This window comes from Pyxicephalus adspersus, chromosome 11, assembly GCF_032062135.1.
Source record: "Pyxicephalus adspersus chromosome 11, UCB_Pads_2.0, whole genome shotgun sequence".
Classification (NCBI taxonomy): Eukaryota; Metazoa; Chordata; class Amphibia; order Anura; family Pyxicephalidae; genus Pyxicephalus; species Pyxicephalus adspersus.
Window position 1 is genome coordinate 40,498,824 of NC_092868.1, and position 20,817 is coordinate 40,519,640.

General features: G+C 38.9%; 1 protein-coding gene across 6 annotated transcripts in view; it reads right to left on the reverse strand.

Moving 5' to 3' along the window:
• The window catches only part of SAMD11 (sterile alpha motif domain containing 11), a 120,505-nt gene that overhangs the window by 74,825 nt on the left and 24,863 nt on the right, over positions 1-20,817 (reverse strand). For 5 of the 6 annotated variants that reach the window (XR_011922833.1, XR_011922832.1, XM_072426846.1 and 2 more), the window contains exon 3: positions 3,732-3,901. Coding sequence is in view for 4 of the 6 variants with exons in the window: in XM_072426846.1 (XP_072282947.1) it covers positions 3,732-3,901 (170 nt within the window). In the remaining 2 variants the exon portion in view is untranslated. Of the gene's footprint in view, positions 1-3,731; positions 3,902-7,550; positions 7,713-20,817 lie in introns of those variants that run through there. The other variant, XM_072426849.1, reaches the window with a different exon arrangement.

Consider the following 20,817-nt stretch of genomic DNA (forward strand, 5'->3'; position numbering starts at 1 on the left):
TTTAAGGGCCTGTGTATTGAGGCTTTTGTTTGCATCAGAAGTTTCCCTCCATATGCAAATCAAAAGCAGCTTAAAAACAGAAGAGGCAGCTTAGAAGGAGGTCAACTGCAAGTCAGAAGATCATATGTAGGTCAAACATTCATGCCAATGATTTCATAAGTATCTCATCCAAAACATAAGAAGAATGCACACGAAAGCAAGCTGCATTCGTTCAATAAAGATCAAAGTTCATCAACGGTGAACTAACTTGGTTTTACAAAAAGAAAAGAAAAAAGACAAAAGCATAGGTTAACTAGCCTTCAACAAAACTGGTTTAATTTAGTGTACATGACTATTGTAGGGACTGTGAAGCTGGATTCAGAGTTGGGTATGAATGGCTTTCCAAAACACTACAGTATAGGTCATTGTTAAATACATAAATAAAATAAATGCAGAAAAATGTGATAGCTTTCTAATAGTTAATTCATATATTTAAGGAAAGAATAAGGAATTTATAGGCATCTGTAGTATCCCCTGTATTTGCCAGGCTGAAGTCAATGCAGTATCTTTGCAGGGGATTCATAAGACACAGCCAGAGAGCCATTTTCCTGGGACAAATAGCCAACTACAAATTCCTAGCCAGACATAATTGCAACCCATTTTGTGGGGGGGACAGTCTGAGATAACTGGCGACTATACTAATGGCGAGATTTAATAAAAGAAGATTTGGCTGGAATGCAATTAAATTACAGTCGAGTCTCACGAGGTGAAATCTCATGCAAATTTGAAATCATAACACTGAACTCAATTAAATTTTTTTCTATTTAGTTTCAAGTGACTTTGATGTGATTTAATTACTGGGTTTTCACGACTCGACCAATTCGCCATTTAACAAATATAACTGGAGAGATAGCACAGGGCAGGAAAAAGGGTTAATAATTCTTGATAGCATTTTAATAAGGGTGAATTATCATAAACTTAATGATGCATAGCCAGAATGTAAAAAATTTACTGCAAAGATTTTGCCATACATGTGATCTGCAAAAACTACTCTAAATATTGAAGTAGAATTCTACCTAAAGCTTTAACCAAGATTTAAAGTTTATTCGCCTGCTCTGGCTCTGCATTCTCTATATATTCCAAAGGGAAATCCACTACAGAGCTGGTATTACCAATGACTGGTGTCACCAGCCCCCTTGTGGATACTCTGTAGGAATAAATGGATAAAGTATGGTGGGATGGCTTTTCAATGTGTGCTTTTTAGCAAATCTCAAATATTTCTTACACAAATGTTTGGTATAGTGTGTGGGATTAGGATTTTTTGTTTATGAGCTTTATACTACTATTGTTATGTTAAGTAGGGAAGATTTTTCCTGTCCTTCTGTCCACTTGTCCTGTTCCCCACAACAGACACAGACAGCAATAAAAATGTTCCAAAACAAATACAAATGTTTTGACTAAAGTTGTGTTTAACACATTCAACAGTATTGTAAGATTTTTGTTAGACAGACTACTATTACAGCTTGGGTGGCTTCTATAAAAGCATTTACACTTCTCTTTGGCAATCCCAAGGTTTTTGTAGGCTTATATACCTGCAAACTTACCTGAAAAATATCCAAGGGCAAATTGGGCTGAACCTTGATCCACCCAAAACAAACAGACTAGCTAGCAGTATAGTAAAGCACACGCTATGTTCATGCCATAGTCTGCCAGATTTAAAAAAACTCGAGCCAAAATTTCCAGACACAGGCCCATGCATTGATGATCAAATTTGCGCAAAATAATGAGAACAAGTCATCCAGTCACTGTTGCAGTGTCTCGGATTTGTAATGAGCATGCTTTTAAAACCCTTAAAGATCAATGATAAGTGTGCAGACACTGGTTTGAACATCTAGTACTTTGGACAAAATTTGTATTTGCTGCCTCGCTTTTTTTTTCTTTTAGATTAAAATGTTCCTTTCACACAAACGTGTAAATCTCCTAACCCTTGCAGTCACACGTCCCTTGGCTCTCAGGTGTATGTCAAAGCGTCCGGCAGTCTTGCCGTCATAACCATGTGTAAAGTGTGAATCATCCGGCTGGCGCCAGGGAGAATTGTGCCACTATCATTGTTCAATAAATCTCTGGGGTCATCGCTGTTACGCAGAAGACAACCAGGCTGTATCCAGAATGAAGAAACACAATACACAGACAGAGGAGCTGAACAAGACTATGCCCGGGATGCCGGTAATAACAATAAATTCACAGGTAATTAGGAAATAGACTGGATGAAAGTGCCAATATTTTTCTCATACGCCTAATGCATTCAAACAGGGCTCCACTATTACTTTAAGCACCACATAAACATTAAAGTGAACCTGTCACTCATTTTAGACCTTTAGAAGAAAAAGTCCTACATAAGAACAAACAAGACAAGATGTTTCAGGCTCCTCTGTGGGTCACATCTAACTCTAGGGTTAATTCATTCCCTGACCCAGTAATATGTCTCAGTAGCAAATATAGGCATTCAAATTGGACAAGGGAATGCTAACTGATGGGGTTTAGCACTAAAGTAAGGAGACTAGTAAAGTAGAACTAGTTTTAGAGAGACATAGTAGAGGTAACAGGCATCTTGGGGTGTGTGCTTCTAAATAGGACAAAATGTCCACCAGTCTGCTGCAAATCAACATAAAAATACATCCCTTGAGCACTGGTGTTATAGAGTTAAACCATTAATCTAGGCCAAGAACTCTATAAAAGTATTGTAAAGGAAACAAGAATTTCTTGTGAGCTCTGGTTCCATGCTCATGGACACCAAACTCCGTTCTTCAAGTCAACTCTACTCTCCTAGTGGTGAACAAAGCTTAGTATATAGCATGACCATCATGTTAGTTTATTTATGTAAACCCAGTGATGTATGATTTATAGCTATTCAAAGTGACATATCCTTTAGGAAGAACATGTGAGTAGTTTTCTGCACAAAGTATCCAGTTCTATGATCAATAAAAAACCCCAAACCCACTTTACCCACTAACACTACCTGTAATCCCAACTAGAATACCAACCATTAAGTTTAAACTAACTAACTTGTTAGTATATTTTGCACAGGGACCAATGCAGAAGATTGACTTCCAGCAATGAAGTCTACTGTTTCAACCAGAAAAAGGAAGGACTTAAAGAAGAAATAATCTCCAATCAGTGCCACCTTAAAATACCATGGGGCTGACCAGCTATGCCACCAGCCATTAGAGGACTTGAATGTTAGGATGACAGCTGACATTGGGACCACAGGCACCTGTGACAGTTATCACCAGACGCTTTGAATGCAATTGTTTAGAGAAATGGTAATATTAGTTCTGCCTTTAAAATATACCCTATGGATATATGAATGCTATTTATGTTTTTTTCAGCTTCTATATTTGAGGTACATGGGAACTTTAACAACACCATAGTTATAGGCTGCCCTGGAATTCACATAACAGGGTTACAATATGGCAACTGTCAAAGAAACTTGTATGTGTGGAGCAGAAATCCTCCCGCCCTAAAATTCTACAAGATTAGCAGAGCTGTGTTGCCCTGTCCCACGCTGTGATGGGATCAGTGATAGCAGCAGGTGCTGTCCGAAAGGCACGAACAGATCCTGTTTCCATGAAAATGTTGCCAGCGTGAGGGAGGGATCAGCCAAAATGAGCCCACACATGACGACTGTTCAAAGCCTCTACCCCAGGGGCACTGGAAGCTTATTAAACGCAGTATCTCGTTAGGACATGTACCTTCTTTTCATGATACTGATGTGCAGATCTTCTTCCAGCTTCACCGTCTGGATCTCTCCATTTCCCTTAGGGCTCTCGTCACCCGTGGAAAAAACAGAACAAGGTTCCTTTTTAGGTATTCGGCTAGGGGGAAGCGGTATAGTCCTTTTCTCAGCAAGACGACCCCGATTCTGCAAGAAAGGAGAAAGAAATGAAATGTTTTTAGCCAGCTCGCTTATAAAAAAGAAAATAAAAATCAGCATAAGCACAAAAGTACAATAAAATTTGTACAATATAGTCTTTAACAAAACAACAAAAACTTTGCAAGGCATATTTTTAATCAATAAGTATATAATAAATACAACTAGCATTTTTTCCTAATTTTGACTTAATTTTAGTTTCTTGCAGTGTTCAACCCAGATTTTTTTTTAAGCTGGTTGGAAGAAGCCGTAGGCGGGTGGCAGCCCCTGTATTGTGATCCATCTCTCAGTAACCACCCAAAAACAGCCGGGTGATTAGTGAAAAGTGCCGGGTGCCAGCTAAAAGGGGCCGGGAAGAACACTGCTCTTGTAATCAGTCTCTTGTATCAGCACAGCAAATAGCACAGGAAGCGGCAGCTCTTGGGGCAAATCAGATGTCATTTATTTACATGCACTGACAAGGAATAGGTTGACAGGAGAAGAGAGTAGATAGATGGCCTTATCAGTCTGTTGCTGCTCCTTAACTGTCAAATCACAGGAGAACAGACCTAGCTGAATGGCTTAACTCCTGCAAAGTCAGGTCATTTAGCTGGCTGTGAGGCAAGATTGTGTAATTCTCTGGACTGGATGGACATAAGCGCAAATTCTTTGGCATATTAACAGTTCTCTTATATGTATTTTAAATGTGTGCTTGGCTGTTAGCCTGGACATCAGCTTTAAAGAGGAACAACAATCCTATCACTTCATGTAAATTCATCTGCAATTTAAAAAGATCTTATCGATGTGTTTTTATTAAAACCCCTTATGGTTTGTTTTACAGATAAAAAACACTACCATTGGTCCTTATAGTCTGAGACCATGCGCCAAGGTATCAGGTCATATGATAGGGTTTAAGAAAGTCACTTTTTTAGTTCATGACATACAGCAGCATTTTTTTATTCAAAATAGTAATGATATTTGGTAATTCTGACATGTGCCCTTCAGATTCATGTGTACCGTGAAATTTTGATAGAAGGTTATACATACATAAACAATCCAGTCTAATTAAAAGAAAGGTTGATTTAAAAAGAGAAGCTTACTAAATATAACCAGTTAACATTTGTATCTAAAAGGATCAGACAAATCCTGGCACTTCACTGGCATTTTTGTATAGGATAAGACTTAAAGTGGAACTAAGGTCTGACTCTGCATCAGGCAGGTTGGTAATGCAAAAAAGGCCAGGGGATATCCCTGCAAAAAGTATTCTTACCTGCCTAATCACCGCCCATCTGTCACAATATCCTGAGTTGTGTATGCGCAACTCAGGGTACAACATTGCGACATTGGTACAACATGGCTTCCCCTGTGCAGGTGTGCGGATGTTATGCCCAGCTAAGAATCAGAATGAGAATGAAGATTTCAGCACCCACAATGGAACTAGGACAGCTGGGTATCCCCAGGGCTTAGGCTACGTACACACGTCAGATGATTCCCGTCCGATAATCGCCTCAGGGCTGATATTGAACAAGAATCTGGCATGTGTACAGAGCTCATCGTCCATCGTTCTGACTACCGTCCTGGTGGATCCACGTACAGCAAGAAGGCACGATCACAATATAAGTGAAGAGGAGAGAGCGAAGCGGGGCACCACTCTGTTGTCCCCCCCCCCTCTCCATAGAGCAGAAAGGCGCTGTATGTATAGTGCTCGTTCATGTATCATGCAGTCTTTTGTCATTGGAAAGGATCGTGAAAGATCCTTTCCAACGACAATTATTGCACGTGTATACCTATAGTTACACTTTATGATGGGACGAGTGTTTACACACAGACAGTGACTGAAATACAAATGGGTGAACATGTAACCTGGCAGTTATACAGGCACATTACATATAATGCATTATTTCCCTAAAATTGCATAAGGAATATGGTCCTTTTAGCTACAAACTCTGCCTTGCGGAATTTTTCTCAGCATCCATTTTTCGAAGCGCATTAGGGTAGACAGACAAAAGACTTGCACAATCACAAATTTCTCACCTTTGTCACAACACACAGATAAAAAGCTAAATAACTAAAAACAAAAAGCCGTGCAAAAATCTGGAAATATTTAAATAAGAGGTAGGGCAGTTTTGGTATTTTGTGAAAAGGAAGTATTTCTACATATTGTATCAATGTGTGAGAGCACTAGCTAGAGCTATAGATATCTTTTCACACCACCCCCCTCTATCTTCACAGCGTAATGCAAGTTGGCAATCTATAAACTAATCATAGCCAGAAAATAACGACGGGGTTCAGCTCGCTAGACACAGAGGAAGGAAAAAAAAAAACACAACAAAGTCTACTCAGAGTATACAGCAAAGGATTCATTGTGATTGAATGTGCGTCAGAGAGAAAAGATAGCGACTGGATCATAAAAACTCTTTATGGCCATTAAGGTGCTGTGGGGCAGTTAGCGGTAGTCAGGCTACATCTCGGGACTCGTGATTAATAACAAGAAAGGATATGCAGGCATTTAGCTGTAACACTTGGAGGGAAGTAAGCTCTCTATACAAAAGGAGACACTGTTTCCCAGCTGTTAATATTCCCGCATGACCTTTAGCCCTAAAAAGATAATTTTATACATTGGACAAACTCCCCCTATCATCATGACTATTAGAAAGCAATTAAAAATGTAACAAATTCATATTTCTTGTATATCTTAGCAGGCAACAATATTGATGCTTTAAAAAAGACTGTTTTGAGCGAAGTAGCACATGAGCAGTGCATGAGCGGATCAGATGCCAAATTTGTGCACTACCGATCCTGTTGATTGTACCAATTGTAAGTCCCAAAACGCTGCACATACATGTGTAATATTCTGGCCTTTGATCATTTTTTCCCAGTTGGAGTGATCAGTCATGTGACTTGCATACTTTCATTCGCCAACAAGTCTGATCCATCCAAAAAATTAGTAGCGTACAATCAGTTGACTCCTGATTCCCCTTCAGATTCTTCATTTTATCAGACCGGAAGTCAGATTGTAAGTGAAAATTGGCCAGTGCGTACTAGGCTTTTGGTAGTTTGGTAAATCTTTATAAACAATGTTCTCCCCAGCTCCTTTTAGCTGGGTGCCCCACCCAGCACTTTTTAGTAAAAACCCCGGCTGTTTTTGGATGGTTACTGAAGAGTTGGGCCACAATACAGGGGCTGCCACCCACCTACAACTTCTTCCCACCCGGCTTGGGTTGAACACTGATAAGAATGTTGTTTGCTTGGAGTTCAGCATTCAAAAGTGCTGCAGCAACAAATCAGAATTCAACTTTCGCAGATATGATGACCATACCATAAAAGCTGAATGGCTGCTATAGATTACCACAAACTATCAATACTCTATACTCAGTACTAATCCTAAACATTTTCCTTGTACTTTTCATTTATTGTCATGGTATTGGTATTTTTTTTTTTTAAGTCTGCTAATGCTCAACCCACACACCGCAGTCCTACTTTCGATGGCAGACATCCTCCATGCCACTCATCCATATACCCACATGTACACAAACTAGGGATTATTCTTCAAGTACAATTTTTAATGGCGCAATTGGGAGCTTATTTGGGCAACAATGAAAATGGTGTTTTTTTTTTAAATTACACAGCTAAGCAGTCATTTGTAAACATATACACTTACACGTATGTTTTTCATACGGACGCGCGCACACACGTACACGTATTTATTACGAAGCCCCTCAGCTTCTACCTCCCTGGGCTGCAGAAGGAGGTCAGAACAGCTGCATCCCCAGCTGTGACATCTGGAGTTGGGCTGAAATGGAAAGGTTCCCCAGTCAGGGCTCGTCAGGCTTTAATTGATCCCAGTGCTGCGCGTCCCTCATCGGCAGCAAGCTGTGAAGAGCGTGCGGAAGCAGAGAAAGGAAAAATAACAAGCAACGCACTGCGCTCAGGTTAACTCCTGCATCCCCGGCTTTTCTGGCAGAGGAAACAAAATTGTACTCAGCCTGAGAGGGATTTTCAGAATATTAGAAACGGTCTTCCTCTAAGCATACCTACAAGTGTATATATGTGGGATAAGTGGGATTTAAAACAGTATTGCAAATTAGAAAATTGTGTATTATTTCATCACATTTATATAGCACCAAGATACAAAATCATTAATATCAATAAGGAACCCAAAAGGAGCTCACAATCTGATATCCCTATTACAGTAAACACACAAACACTCTAAGGCTGTGTATGCACAAGCACATCTGCAGTCAATTTTTCACTGGATCTTCAAGATAAAAATTAATTGGTTGGATGTCCCAAAAACACAGAGCACAAGTGTACAATCTGATCACTTAGTAATCAGTTGAATGCAGAAGATTCTTTATACATATGATATAACGTGTACTTCGGACCAAAATTTACCTACATGTTCGATCATCTTGCAATTTATTGAGGAGTCAACGATTAGTTGGTAGCTATCAACTGGATGTAAATTTTATTTTGATCAGCTTATTAGGTTTTAAGTTATTCAGATGTAAAACATTTGCCCATGTCTATCCAGCCTAAGACCACTATAGAGAGATGCTTTTAAGGCTACCACAGGCCTAGAAATATCCACCCAAAATCTAGTAGCCAGAAAGAAAGATCTGATATATCCAACTCCTGCCCCCACATACTGACCTACGTTTTCTAATAAATTAATCTTTCCAGAGTAGTTATATTGATATAGCTAAACAGATTGCAAAAATTAAAATGCATGCAATAGGGGTGTCACTGCTTTGGTAATTGTAAATGACAAAAACAGACCTTCACATAATTGCATGAATTGCAATGAGTGACACAAACAAGCATATATGCCCAAAAGGCAGATGCCAAACTGAAATCTATTATAGCTCAACCTGGCCAAGCAGACAGAACTCTAGTAAGAAACTCAGGCAGGCCCTGACCTGTTTTTATTTGTCACTAGAAGTCAGTAGGGGAATGAATAGCAATGGAAGATGTCGACTACTTGTCACAGCTGGAGGGTGGCCTGATGGACAGGCTTGACTTCTTTATTGCAAACAATTCTCACTGCACTAATTGGCCTTTAACTATGAATGATCTCACAGATAGGTTGGTGACAAAAAAACAAGTTTTTTTTTCTGCTGTCTGAGTAAATAAATGTGTTGGCAGACCTCAGATAATGTTTGGACCTGCAAATACAACTTAATCATTGGGAAAGGTGTTTTTCTAAAGCTTAATGCATACACATGCACACCCAGGTCACCCAGAAGGAGCCCGAATTCCAGCTTACCTGGAAGCCACAACGACAACTTTACTTAAATTTCAAACCTGCCTGATTGTCCCTTGTTCTAAATGTCAGCTGCTGGGGGGGAAGCGGTCATCTCACGTATTGGGAAAAAAAAGAAGAGGTTACCTTTCGTGAAACCAAATGACCAGGAAATCTGTAAATTCAGTGTTACAAGCAGTTGACGTAAAGCTATATTTGACTATTACGTCCTCTACAACTCCCCTATTGGTTTATGAGATTGCCCATTAGCTTAAAGGGACACATGAGGATGGGTCTTAATCTTTTGATCTACTAATGATTTTGATGAGTATTTTCCTAAGCAAATACAGTTTTTATCATATTCTTTGTTTAAATAAACACTTGCGTCAGATTTACCTTCATCTGATTTTGTTCATGATCAATAACTAAAAAGAAAATTCAAATAAGCCATTGTTGACGTTTTTAAACCTGATAATAACTTTTTTCCACATATTCCTTGCAGCTTCCTACCTAATACATGCATGCACTCATGTACAGTATGCATGCAGGGTTCTCCCCAGGCACTTTTAGCAGGGCGCACCACCCGGCACTTTTCAGCCTCCACCCGGCTGTTTTTGGGTGGTTACTAAAGAGTTTGGTCACAATACAGGGGCTGCCAGCCACCTACAATTTCTTCCCAACCGGCTTAAAATAACTTCTGGGTTGAGCACTGTGCATGGATATTCTGGAGCAGTTTTCTGTGACAACGATGGACCATGTTTGTGTAGTGTGTGTTAAAAGACCCACTTGTAGCCTACATCAGAAGCCAGTGTGACAAGATGACAAAGAAAGAGCAGAATTAAGAGGCGGAGAGTTACCCTATTCTGAGGACCTCAGAGTGTGGGGATGCTTCCTACCCATAGGTCAAGCACAGCACAAAAAAGGCGGCGGGCAAGACTGGGGACACTGTTTGTTTTGGTAACAGTTCTTTTTTACAGTTGTGCAAATATTGGCTACTGTGGGTGAAAGGAAAATCATAATATTTTTGTCATGACCAACAAACAGTGAGCACTGATTGGATTTTGTAATCCAGATTCAGAAATATTCTGCATTTTGCTGGTAAAAGTATCAGTATCAGTGATCAGTTTGTACTCTTCAAGATTTCCGAGAGGTCTCCTGCATTTACTTAGCAAACGGTGCCCTGGGGTGAGATTATAGGAAGAAAGCCCCTGTGCGGCCCACTACTGGGAGACCAGAAAGCGTAACCTTTTCCATATGTGACGGAAATCCTGCCATCTAGACTGCGAACCCCCGCCACCCCTTGCGCCACAACCCACCCGGTGCTCTCTCTCGCAGATAATAAATAATGGTTTCCTCCTTGTAAAAGCCACTGGTAAGTGTTTTCATAGGATGTAAAATAGAAGAGATATTGGTTTTCACCGTGTGGTATTCAGCAACAACACAGGAAAGAATATCTGAACTGATCTGCCGACCGTGATAGGTACAGTTAACTATTTCCTAATTCTAACCATACGGTTGTTTTTTTGTGCAGCTACAGACTTAGACATTAACATTTGTCTAATATAATGAAAGTGCAGAGAACTGGATCAGCCAGGAAAATTCAAAGTGTATATAAAGCCAAAATGTATTTGTGTTTAATTTTGCAGTGGTGAGGTGTCAGAATCCCTATCAGGTATTTGTTGCTTCAGAAAATATAGAAATGAGTTTTTTTTTAACAAAAATCATTGGAAATCCAAAGGGAAACAAGGTTTTTAAGCTTAATTTTTATTAAATGAGCTCCAATAACATAAGTTAAATACATATCCATATCAATCGAAATGTTTCAGTACTACTAAACCCTTAGCAGCTCTAGTCAATCATATTCTAAAATTTTTATTGGAATCTGCATCTCTGATGGATAGATCCACCCTCTCCAGGAGTCTTAATGACCATGTCACTGGAATTAAAGTAAGAGAAATGTAAAAGTTTTTGATTGTCACTTGAAAAAGAATACATGGAAGATCCTCCAAAAGAGAACACATATTCAGATGAGAGGATTTACATTTTGAGATATTTACTCACTTCCTTATGTGTCTACAGATATGATGTAAAGGAAATGGACAAGTATACTATAAAAAAAATTCCCAGCTGTATAAAAAAAAAAAGTTTTATCCTTTAATGTAATTTTATTTATTAACTATAGCTTAATGTATTCCTCTTGACAGTTATTAGTAAAGCTAATAAAACGGGCTATAAACTGGTCCTAAAAGGTAATTAGTAACCTTTATACACATTACTAGCTAATTTGATATCCTGTAGCTAGTCATTTACTTTTTCTGCTCCGCGATGCATATACAAGATATACATAGAATACAAATAAAAATATCCACATATTAAAAAATTGCCAAAATCCAATCTGAAGTGTGGAAACCCCGAAACATGACCACAACAGTTGAGCAAACCTGGGAATGCTAGTGAGGATATCTCACCAAGAAGTCCCCAAGAATTATAAGAAAGAGATAGACCATGTGGCTATCGTACCTGAACTCTGATATTTTAGTACTTAGTGTACTGCTTTTCAAATATTCCTGCAACATTTACAAACCTGTAGCTCCAATAGTCATTGAAGAAAACTTGAAAGTTGTCAAGGATTGCAAACCCAGCTACTAGTAAGTGTTCTTCTAGATCCGTGTATCTCAGCCAGGGTTCCTTCAGAGGTTCCTCAAGCAAAGAGCGATTTGTTCCTCTCAGTTTAAGGGACACCAATTATCTTTTTGGCTTTCTGTAAGGGTGTCATTCTTCCCACTGACCAGTAATGTAAGGGGCATTCTTCCCACTGACAACCACACTAATGTACTGTAAAATGTAATATAGTAATCAGAGCTGGGTTCTCTGAAGACCTGAAAGTTTTTTTTAAAGGATTCTTCCCTGTTATAAAGGTCAATTAACACTGTTCTAGATCCCGGAGCACTACTTCCAGAAGTAGTGAGTGTCCTGACAACCTGTGGGGCATGCAGGCCCCACTCTGAAGGACGATGCACAACACTTTCATAAGGAATCAGATCTACCATCACACACTGAACCACAGACAACCCAGTAACCAAAAATAAACTGAAACCCTCCAGGAGATAATCCTAGTGAATTGCAATTCTAGCATAAACTGGGTTTCAGTCCAGCATTATTATGCATAAAAAACAGAGATATTCACTGTGATTCCCCATGTTGTCCAATCAGAAGCAGAATATCCTGTTGCTCACGTTGCTGATTATTATGCAATCTCTGATCTTAGATGGAACTGTGGAGTAGTTTCTACAAAAGCCAGAGGACCTAAAAAATATAAACTAGAGGCACTGATGGTTCTTTTTGTTACCCACATCAGAAATGCATTGCTTTCCTATAATTTTTTAAACAATTAACTGTTACTAGAAAGCCACTACATGAGAGGCTACAGCAACTGGACTGATCTGTTTCAGACAAGATATTTTTCATATGAGTCCTTATAAATGAACTTTAGAGTCAGGGAACATCCTACCTAGTCTGGCAAAACTTCCAAATATTTACTGTAATGTTAGAATCTTACTGTGGATGCAGTTGGGATATTACTAAATTTTGGTTATGACTATCACATTATTACCCACTAATGCAAATTTTAGAAGAATGATATATAGCCAGCCAAAATTCCAGTAGAGAGGATTTCCCCTTATTTTTTGTCCTGGGAAACCCCTACAAGAAATTGAGAATGCAGGCGTCAACAGGCCAGGAAGGCACAGGCAGCAAAACAGAAAATGCTTATCAGTTCAAACCTCACTCTACAAATAGCGTGTTTTTGTATACTATAGATGAAATGGGGGTTCTAACTGAACTGGCAACATGAAATATGATTTTCTATATTGACAAATTCATACTTATATCTAATGAACTTTACAACAAAGAATGCCTTTATCAAAGATCAATATGCCCCAGTATAAACCCTGGCAATATTTTGTATAAACACACCTGCTTGGCTTTGCCATTACAACTGTTGTCTTAAGTTGTATAAATGTCATAATTTAAGTCTGTTTGTCTTCCTCCCTCCCTTTTTCTGCCTCTACCACATCTCCTGTAAAAGGATCGAAGGTTTTCCTGACACACCTGGGGGATTTTCCTGCAAATTACATTATTTTATTTGGTCAATTGGAAGACAAATTGATTTTTCTGGGCAAATAATGAACATTTATGGTTATTTTCCCAGCAGGCTGCATTGTTTTTCTGTGCGACGGGCGTCAGCTAGTGATGTCCTGACCTTATCATTTGTCCTCTTTTCTGGTGCCTGATAAAGGGTGGATGTAAAATGAAGTTTTAAAGGGGACCTGTCACAAATGTGCATTTATTAAGTTTACTGCAGTGACAAGAAATATCTGCTTATTAGGTTTAGAATCTCTATGTGAAATGACTAACGGTGTAGAACTGCTATGTCATATGTGCCACATTCCTTAAATCTTGGCTGGGATCTGCAACTCTGCTTTCTTCGCTCTCTGCCCTCTCTGACTTTGATAGGATGAAAGAGGCAAAGAGAAATTAAAAACAAACTGAAATGTCCAGTAAGTGAGAAAAGCATTTTACTCTGCAGGTGGGGATAGGAATACCATCATATGCACAGGACATGTTTTGTAAGGGTTTACTGTTGAACATGGCCGACCATATGAAGATAAGTAGCTCCTCTCAGTAGGTATCCCCAATAGTGGTGCTTGTGTTGGCAGCCAGTAGGGAAATCTGAATCCATAAGGATTAAATATAGTATCAAGATACTTGACCATTAGTGCTACACTTTGTGGGTTGGAATGGGGTAATAATTAAATTACAGCTAACACAGTTGTGTTAAGCCTGCACCCCCTGCAACAGTGATCGGGGCTAGAAATATGATGATGGTTGGACATTCATACCCCCGACAGTTTATTTGAATTACCAATTTGAGCGTCTATGTCAGTAGTACAAACGTTTATTCAAATATGATGGTCAATGAAGGATAAGATGAACAGCAAGCTACAACCATCCCCTACTATATCTAATCTCAGAAGAAACAACAGTAACCATCTAAAAAAACTGGTAGACCAGCTGTAGTTATTGAAGACTACATTATAGACTTTTTACCATATATAAAATTGTACCATTTACTCCATTACCAGACTAGTGGATAAAAACAGGATACTGGGATGGTAGAAAGTGGCCAAACATACACAGTGTAAATTCTGATCTACGTATTTGGTATTTCTCTAGGATAAAAGAAAACAACACAAGTAAAAAACTGCAGCATATCTGGACTACAGGATAACAGTAAATTATATTTCACTAATCCAAGTTAGGGGTCAAACCAAATATTAAAGCCCTACATTTCAAGATGATCATCTTCCAAGAAAAAAAAGCTTTTGGTGTGGTCATAAACTCACTCACACATTAGGCTTTAGTCATTTCCCAAACAGTGCACAATGTTGAATTATTTGCAGATGTCTCATTCCAAATCCTGATGGCTGGTCCTGCTAACCTCTGACCTGCTGTAAACACTAATGAACAAACCACAGTGGTGATGACAAATTCACCTTTAGATAGTTTTTGGGGCATCTTAGAAAAAGGAAAACGATCACAAAGCCTACAATATACAAAAAAACACCAGGCTTAAAAATAAGCACTTCTATTGTATCATTTATTCTATATGCACTTTGCTCTTTAAATAATACAGCTACTAAGTGCCACTCTAGGCAAAAAGTAAAGTCAATCAGAGAATTACTTATGCTATTTGAGAAACACAATATTAAAAATAGAAAGTACAATAATTTATATAAATCTAAGTTTTAAAACATCTATGTCTATATGATTCAGAGGGCTTCTGGTCTGCAGTGGTTGCACTAACCTGCAATTTCTGGGCCTTGAAAATTCACAGGATTTGCAATGCAGTTATGGCAGCCTTGTGATTTAGGAACCCCTGTCAGGCAGAACAGCCAGACTCTGGTCCTTTGTCCAGACTACATGGCAGCTGGGCAATACAATCTAAACTATGGCCTAAATCAACATGTTAACGGGCATTGAGGTCACTTTGTGTTAAACGGACAACTCTGTGGAACACAATAGAATCTGACAAGCTTACAGTCAAAATATTCCCAAATTTTACCTAGCTATATAAAAATAAATGTATTATTTGGTTCTATTTTGTATATAACATGAATAAATGATAGCTGCCTGTCTTGCATCCAAGTCTTTGCATCCAAGAACACATGCCTCTTCTACTGACATAAATATAAGTAATTTGAACACCTTTCCATAACATAGACAGGAAAACATATGGTATGTTATATATGTATATTTTACACCAACCAATATACCTGTTTCGCCGATCTAACAAATGATATGCAAACAGGACAAACCTTCTAAAAAGAAAAGCCTCCTGGGAAACGTCATTAAGAAGGCAATCCTCTGAATCAGTGTTTTTACCCACTGGGGTTTTCAGAGCATGACATGAGCTTGTGTTGACACTAAACATTTAAACAGTGACAGCTTCTTACTGGAGATCATCAGTGCTAGATAAAATTTGTATTTGTTTTTGGTCGTCCCAAAATATAAAGCAGTGATTCAACTGTGAGTCTCATTTACACAAATAAATCATATCTTTTTTTAAAGGTGGAATGTTTGTAACATCATGCTAGGGCAACAAGTCTTTTATCTTCATCTTGACAAAAGTGCGTCACAGTTGCCTAAAATAATTTCAGAAAGAACCTGTGGATGGTTGCCTTTTTGAGAAGAGTTAAACTTTGCATGCCTTTCACATCAATGAGTGTAAGCGACCAGGCATCCAGGAGCACAGGAAGGAGAGCTCGGAGAGAGCACAATACATTTCATTTTCTGCTAATGAGCCAATGACTTTTGAGAGGGCCTGAAGCAAATTGTGAAGGTCACTCCTGCAGGTACGGAAATGAATTGGGCCATCTCCGAGCTGACAAATAGGCATTCTATTTATGCCACACACCAGTTTTTTTTTCTTCTCCTTCTCAGTCTTTTTCCCTTGAAATATATTTGCAGGCGTAGGGATCACTATTAGTAGCTCCATTGTCCTGTGTGCCCCCATCCACTTCTAAAAGATCTCCTGGTAATTCCTACGTTTATCATCAGAGAAAACCACACGTAAAATGGCACCTCTTATTTACCAACAAAGAAGCATAGTTTCGTGTCTACCTATAGCAACCAATCAGATTTAGTGCGAAGAACAAAAGATGATTTTTCTAGTTGTAGAATACGGAATACAGCTGTCTGTCCAACAAAATAAAAACCAAGCAAAGCAAACCAACATTCTGGTCTCAAAGGAGGTTCAGAACAAAAAAAAGTTCAGAAAGTACAATTAACATGGAATAAGAAAAAAAAACAGATGTTCACAATGAAAGTATGAGGTTTGCACCTCCGCCAGCCCTGTGGTATTTACCCTCCTTGAGGAAGCCTACTTATGTGGTTAAAGTCTATAAGGGCACATAGAACTATGTAAAGGGAGGGGTGCTCTTAGTCTACCTCCAAAGCCAAATACATTTACACATATAAACAAAAGCGGGGGAGGCTAATCATTTGGTTTAGGGGATTCTCTTGACATGGTGTCTTTTGGGTGACACGTTAACCACAGGGCGCTTCTCTGCAAAACAAAACGCTGAGGTTACTGGTAAGGTTACGGAAAGTGGAGCTGCCTCTGCAGGTAACACCTTGGGCCCACAAGTGACCTTTTTAAGGGAACTGTAAGGCTGTAAACATCAGTTCATTTTCCACTAAAGGTGTAAAAAAGTAACCTAGAGTATATAAATTTAAACCCAGCCTTCTACTTTTGTACATTGAAGCAGCCAAAGCATACTAATGCTCTCGCTCCCAAAACTGATAGTATGTGAGATCTGTTGGAACCCAAACCAAGGGGGCTGATGGCGATACAGCAAGTAATGCATCATATGGGATATTTTATCAAGATAATGGCCTGCACATATGAGCAGATAGGTCATCCTTTTTAATTACTGGTACTCTTAATTTTCTCTTTTACTATTCAGGGATAACCTTTGTGCAATGTAAGATTTTATAATTTACACCTTCTACTAAGAGCCACAAAAGCTTTCAACAGATTCAACAAAATTTATCTTTGTTATGAGTGATTCACTCCCTACCTTCCTCTAAAACCCTAACACTTAATCTGAACCTTCTCCAACAAATAACCAAACAATAAAGCCTGACCTGACCCTAAAGCAACTCATACCTATGCAGTGTTGAACCCAGAATTTTTTTTAAGGCAGATGGGAAGAAATTGTAGATGGGTGGCAGCCCCTGTATTGTGACCCAATTCTTCAGTAACCACCCAAAGACAGCCAGGTGGTGACCAAAAACTGCCCAGTGGTGCACCCAGCTAAAAGGGGCTAGGGAGAACACTGATATAACACCTGATAGTCAAATTCTAACACTTTCTATCCATCTGGGAATCAAGCATACTACTACAAATAAGTGCTAGAAACCAACCAATCGACCACCAGAATTTGTTCATTGTAAATTAAAAACTGGGAAATTGACACCCAGGCCTTCAACCCTAATAAGCTGCACAGAGCACATGTCTACAAAACAACCATCCAGAGAAAGGAAAACAAAGCACAATTGACACTGTAAAGCAGAAAGCAGAGTCTATGGATATTATTATTATTATTATTATTATTATTATTATTAATAATAAACAGGATTTATATAGCGCCAACATATTACGCATCGCTGTACATTAAATAGGGATTGCAAATGACAGACTAATACAGACAGTGATACAGGAGGAGAGGACCCTGCCCCGAAGAGCTTACAATCTAGTAGGTGGGGGAATTTCACACACAGTAGGATGGGAGATATGTAGTGTGGGAAGTAGTGGTGGTTTCAACTGACAGAAGAAGACGGGTAGGCAAGTTTGAAAAAATGGGTTTGAGCGCTCTTTTAAATGAGCAGAAAGTAGGAGCAAGCCGAATAGGACGAGGAATACCATTCCAGAGAGTTGGGGCAGCTCTAGAGAAGTCTTGTATCCGTGCGTGTGATGAGGTTATGAGTGAGGAAGTCATTAGTAGGTCATTGGAGGAGCGGAGAGAGCGGCAGGGGGAGTATTTTTTTAACCATGTCAGAAATGTAAGTGGGACAATAACTGTGGAGGGATTTGAAGGCAAAGCACAGGAGCTTGAATTTGATTCTCAGGTGAAATGGAAGCCAATGAGAGAACTACAAAGAGATGTAGCGGAAGAGGAGCGGAGGGAAGGATGGATGAGTCTGGCTGCAGCATTCATGATAGATTGTAGAGGAGAGAGTCGGGTTAGTGGGATACCAGAGAGGAGGAGGTTACAGTAGTCCAGACGGGAGATGATAAGAGCGTGTACAAGGAGTTTGGTGGTCTCTGGGGACAGGTAGGGGAGGATTTTGGAGATGTTACGTAGGTGAAAGTGACAGGACCTGTTCTGAATATGGGGGGTAAATGAGAGGGCCGAGTCAAAGGTGACACCAAGATAACGTGCCTGAGGGGAGGGCCGAATAACAGTTATGGCCACCCCAGTCGTCATGCATACCAAACACAAACACTCATGGCATAAAACTAATTACATTCACCAGCATATTTAAAAACTTTCAAAGACTATACAGTCACTTTTCAAAACAAATATACATTTGATGGACATCAATTTTATTAACTTTATTTATCAAAAAACCTTAGCTAAGAATAAAAAATAAAAAATCTAGATCTAAGAATAGAAAAATCAGTTTTTTGAAGTACTATACCCGACGTGTTTCGCCTTGTTGGGCTTCCTCAGGGGTAAAAGCATCATCTCATCTAGGAACTTTATGTATAGTACCAACACCTTAACCCCATGATTGTATAATGGACCAAGCATGTGCTTTATGTACTCTATGAAATTATGTATGAGAACTGTTTTAATTAATACATCATTATAATACATTGATGATCTTTAGCCACAAACCCCTCTTTTCTCTGTTAAGTTATTTCTTCTCAAATTCTGTCAATTGCATTATGCCATTTTTGCTTGTAGTTGCAAAATACAAAGAAAAACTTAGTGGCCAGAGGCAAATTAATGACCAGTCCAAACGAGGATAAAAGAAAGTGGTCCCTTATGTGGAATAAGCAATACCCATTTGAGTAATTTTTTCTACTTTAGATCCTATTGCCAGAATATTTCAGCAACAATATATGTGGTTAACATATTTGAGGAATGCTTTTACCTATAAAAGATATGCAAGGAAGGAAGTGACTGTGCTAAGGAACTGACTATCTGGATTGTCAATTCCCTAGAAGGTTCTAAGACACATTACCGATAGTCAATGTAGATTTGTTTATGAAAAGGTTAAATGCTGCAAATATTCATTAAATAAACTTTATCTTTTGTGCTTCAATCTGCAACATTTGTTAGTGATTGGGTCTCTTTATAGTATTCCCCGTTTCAGGTGCTGAACAGCATTTACCCTAAAGCTTACAAAAACTCTGCAGTGAAACTGTTAAAATGAGATGCACAGATGAGAATTGGATTCAGTTTTAGTACCTGAGAATGTATTATTTTTCACTGAATACACAGGCGAGATAATGTGACATTTAAACATTAGCAGGGAGGAGCACAATGCCCAGGGATAATAATGGCACATTACCTCCATTGAAAGGTTTTTCTGGCCCATAGGGAGGCAGAGGAGTGAAAATATTCTGATGAATTTCCAAGCTGTAGCCACGAAAGTTCAGGAAATGATCACATTCTCCAAAGACACAGAGGAAACATCCCAGATGTCCTTCTGAATTAAGTATTCACCTCTTCACCGTTGGATATGCAGTCACCACAGCAAAGAATTCCACGCATGTCAGCGACTGGAGACGTACCAAGACTGATATATGGGGGACCATGCTAATTCAAAGTTCAAATGCAGACAGCAAAAAAGACTTCACCAGCTAGGACCCTTAGCTGCTCTGTGTTTAAATCTGAAGGCTAATTTCTAACATTTAAAAAAACTTAAAAAAATAATTGCTCCTTTATATGAAAGGGATTTTGAATTTTAAAGGTATGAGGACCATTACCAATTAAAAATGCAATGATAGATGCACAGTAACAGCAAAAAATCAAAAGTCTAATTTAACAATTAGAAATATAAACATGTAGATGAATGGTATCAGATTTTGATCCAAATACTTAAACATCAAACAGACATCACAAATAATGGCCACAAAGTGAAATTCAAAATGGTGAATGCTGATTTGGATAAACTTTTTTTACTTTGGAATCACCTGATAAAGTATCCTTTCCAGTCTGATAATCCACCTTTTATTTCAGTATGGAAGACATCTGGTAAAGGCTCTGACCCTGACACATCATTCAGAGAGTTAAAATCTACTCATGTTAGAGGATTCCAGAGATAAAATCTCTGGACAGATAAGCTCTTGCATGACAATGTCCCAAGGGTGCCCACAAAATGGGAGGATCTCTTATCAGTAATGTCAGGAAATGAGCCATTTGTTTTTATTGTCAGGGTCACCGCACACCAGACATGCAGACACACTTCAAACTCCACAAACCAATAGCAACACCTCATAGGCCAGTTGTGGCGCTCCCAATGAACTCTGTAATGGTTATGTATGTGTGTGGGAAAGGGTGAGGACAGGCGGAAGTTCAATCATTAGTTCAACAGGTGTTGAGGATCATAA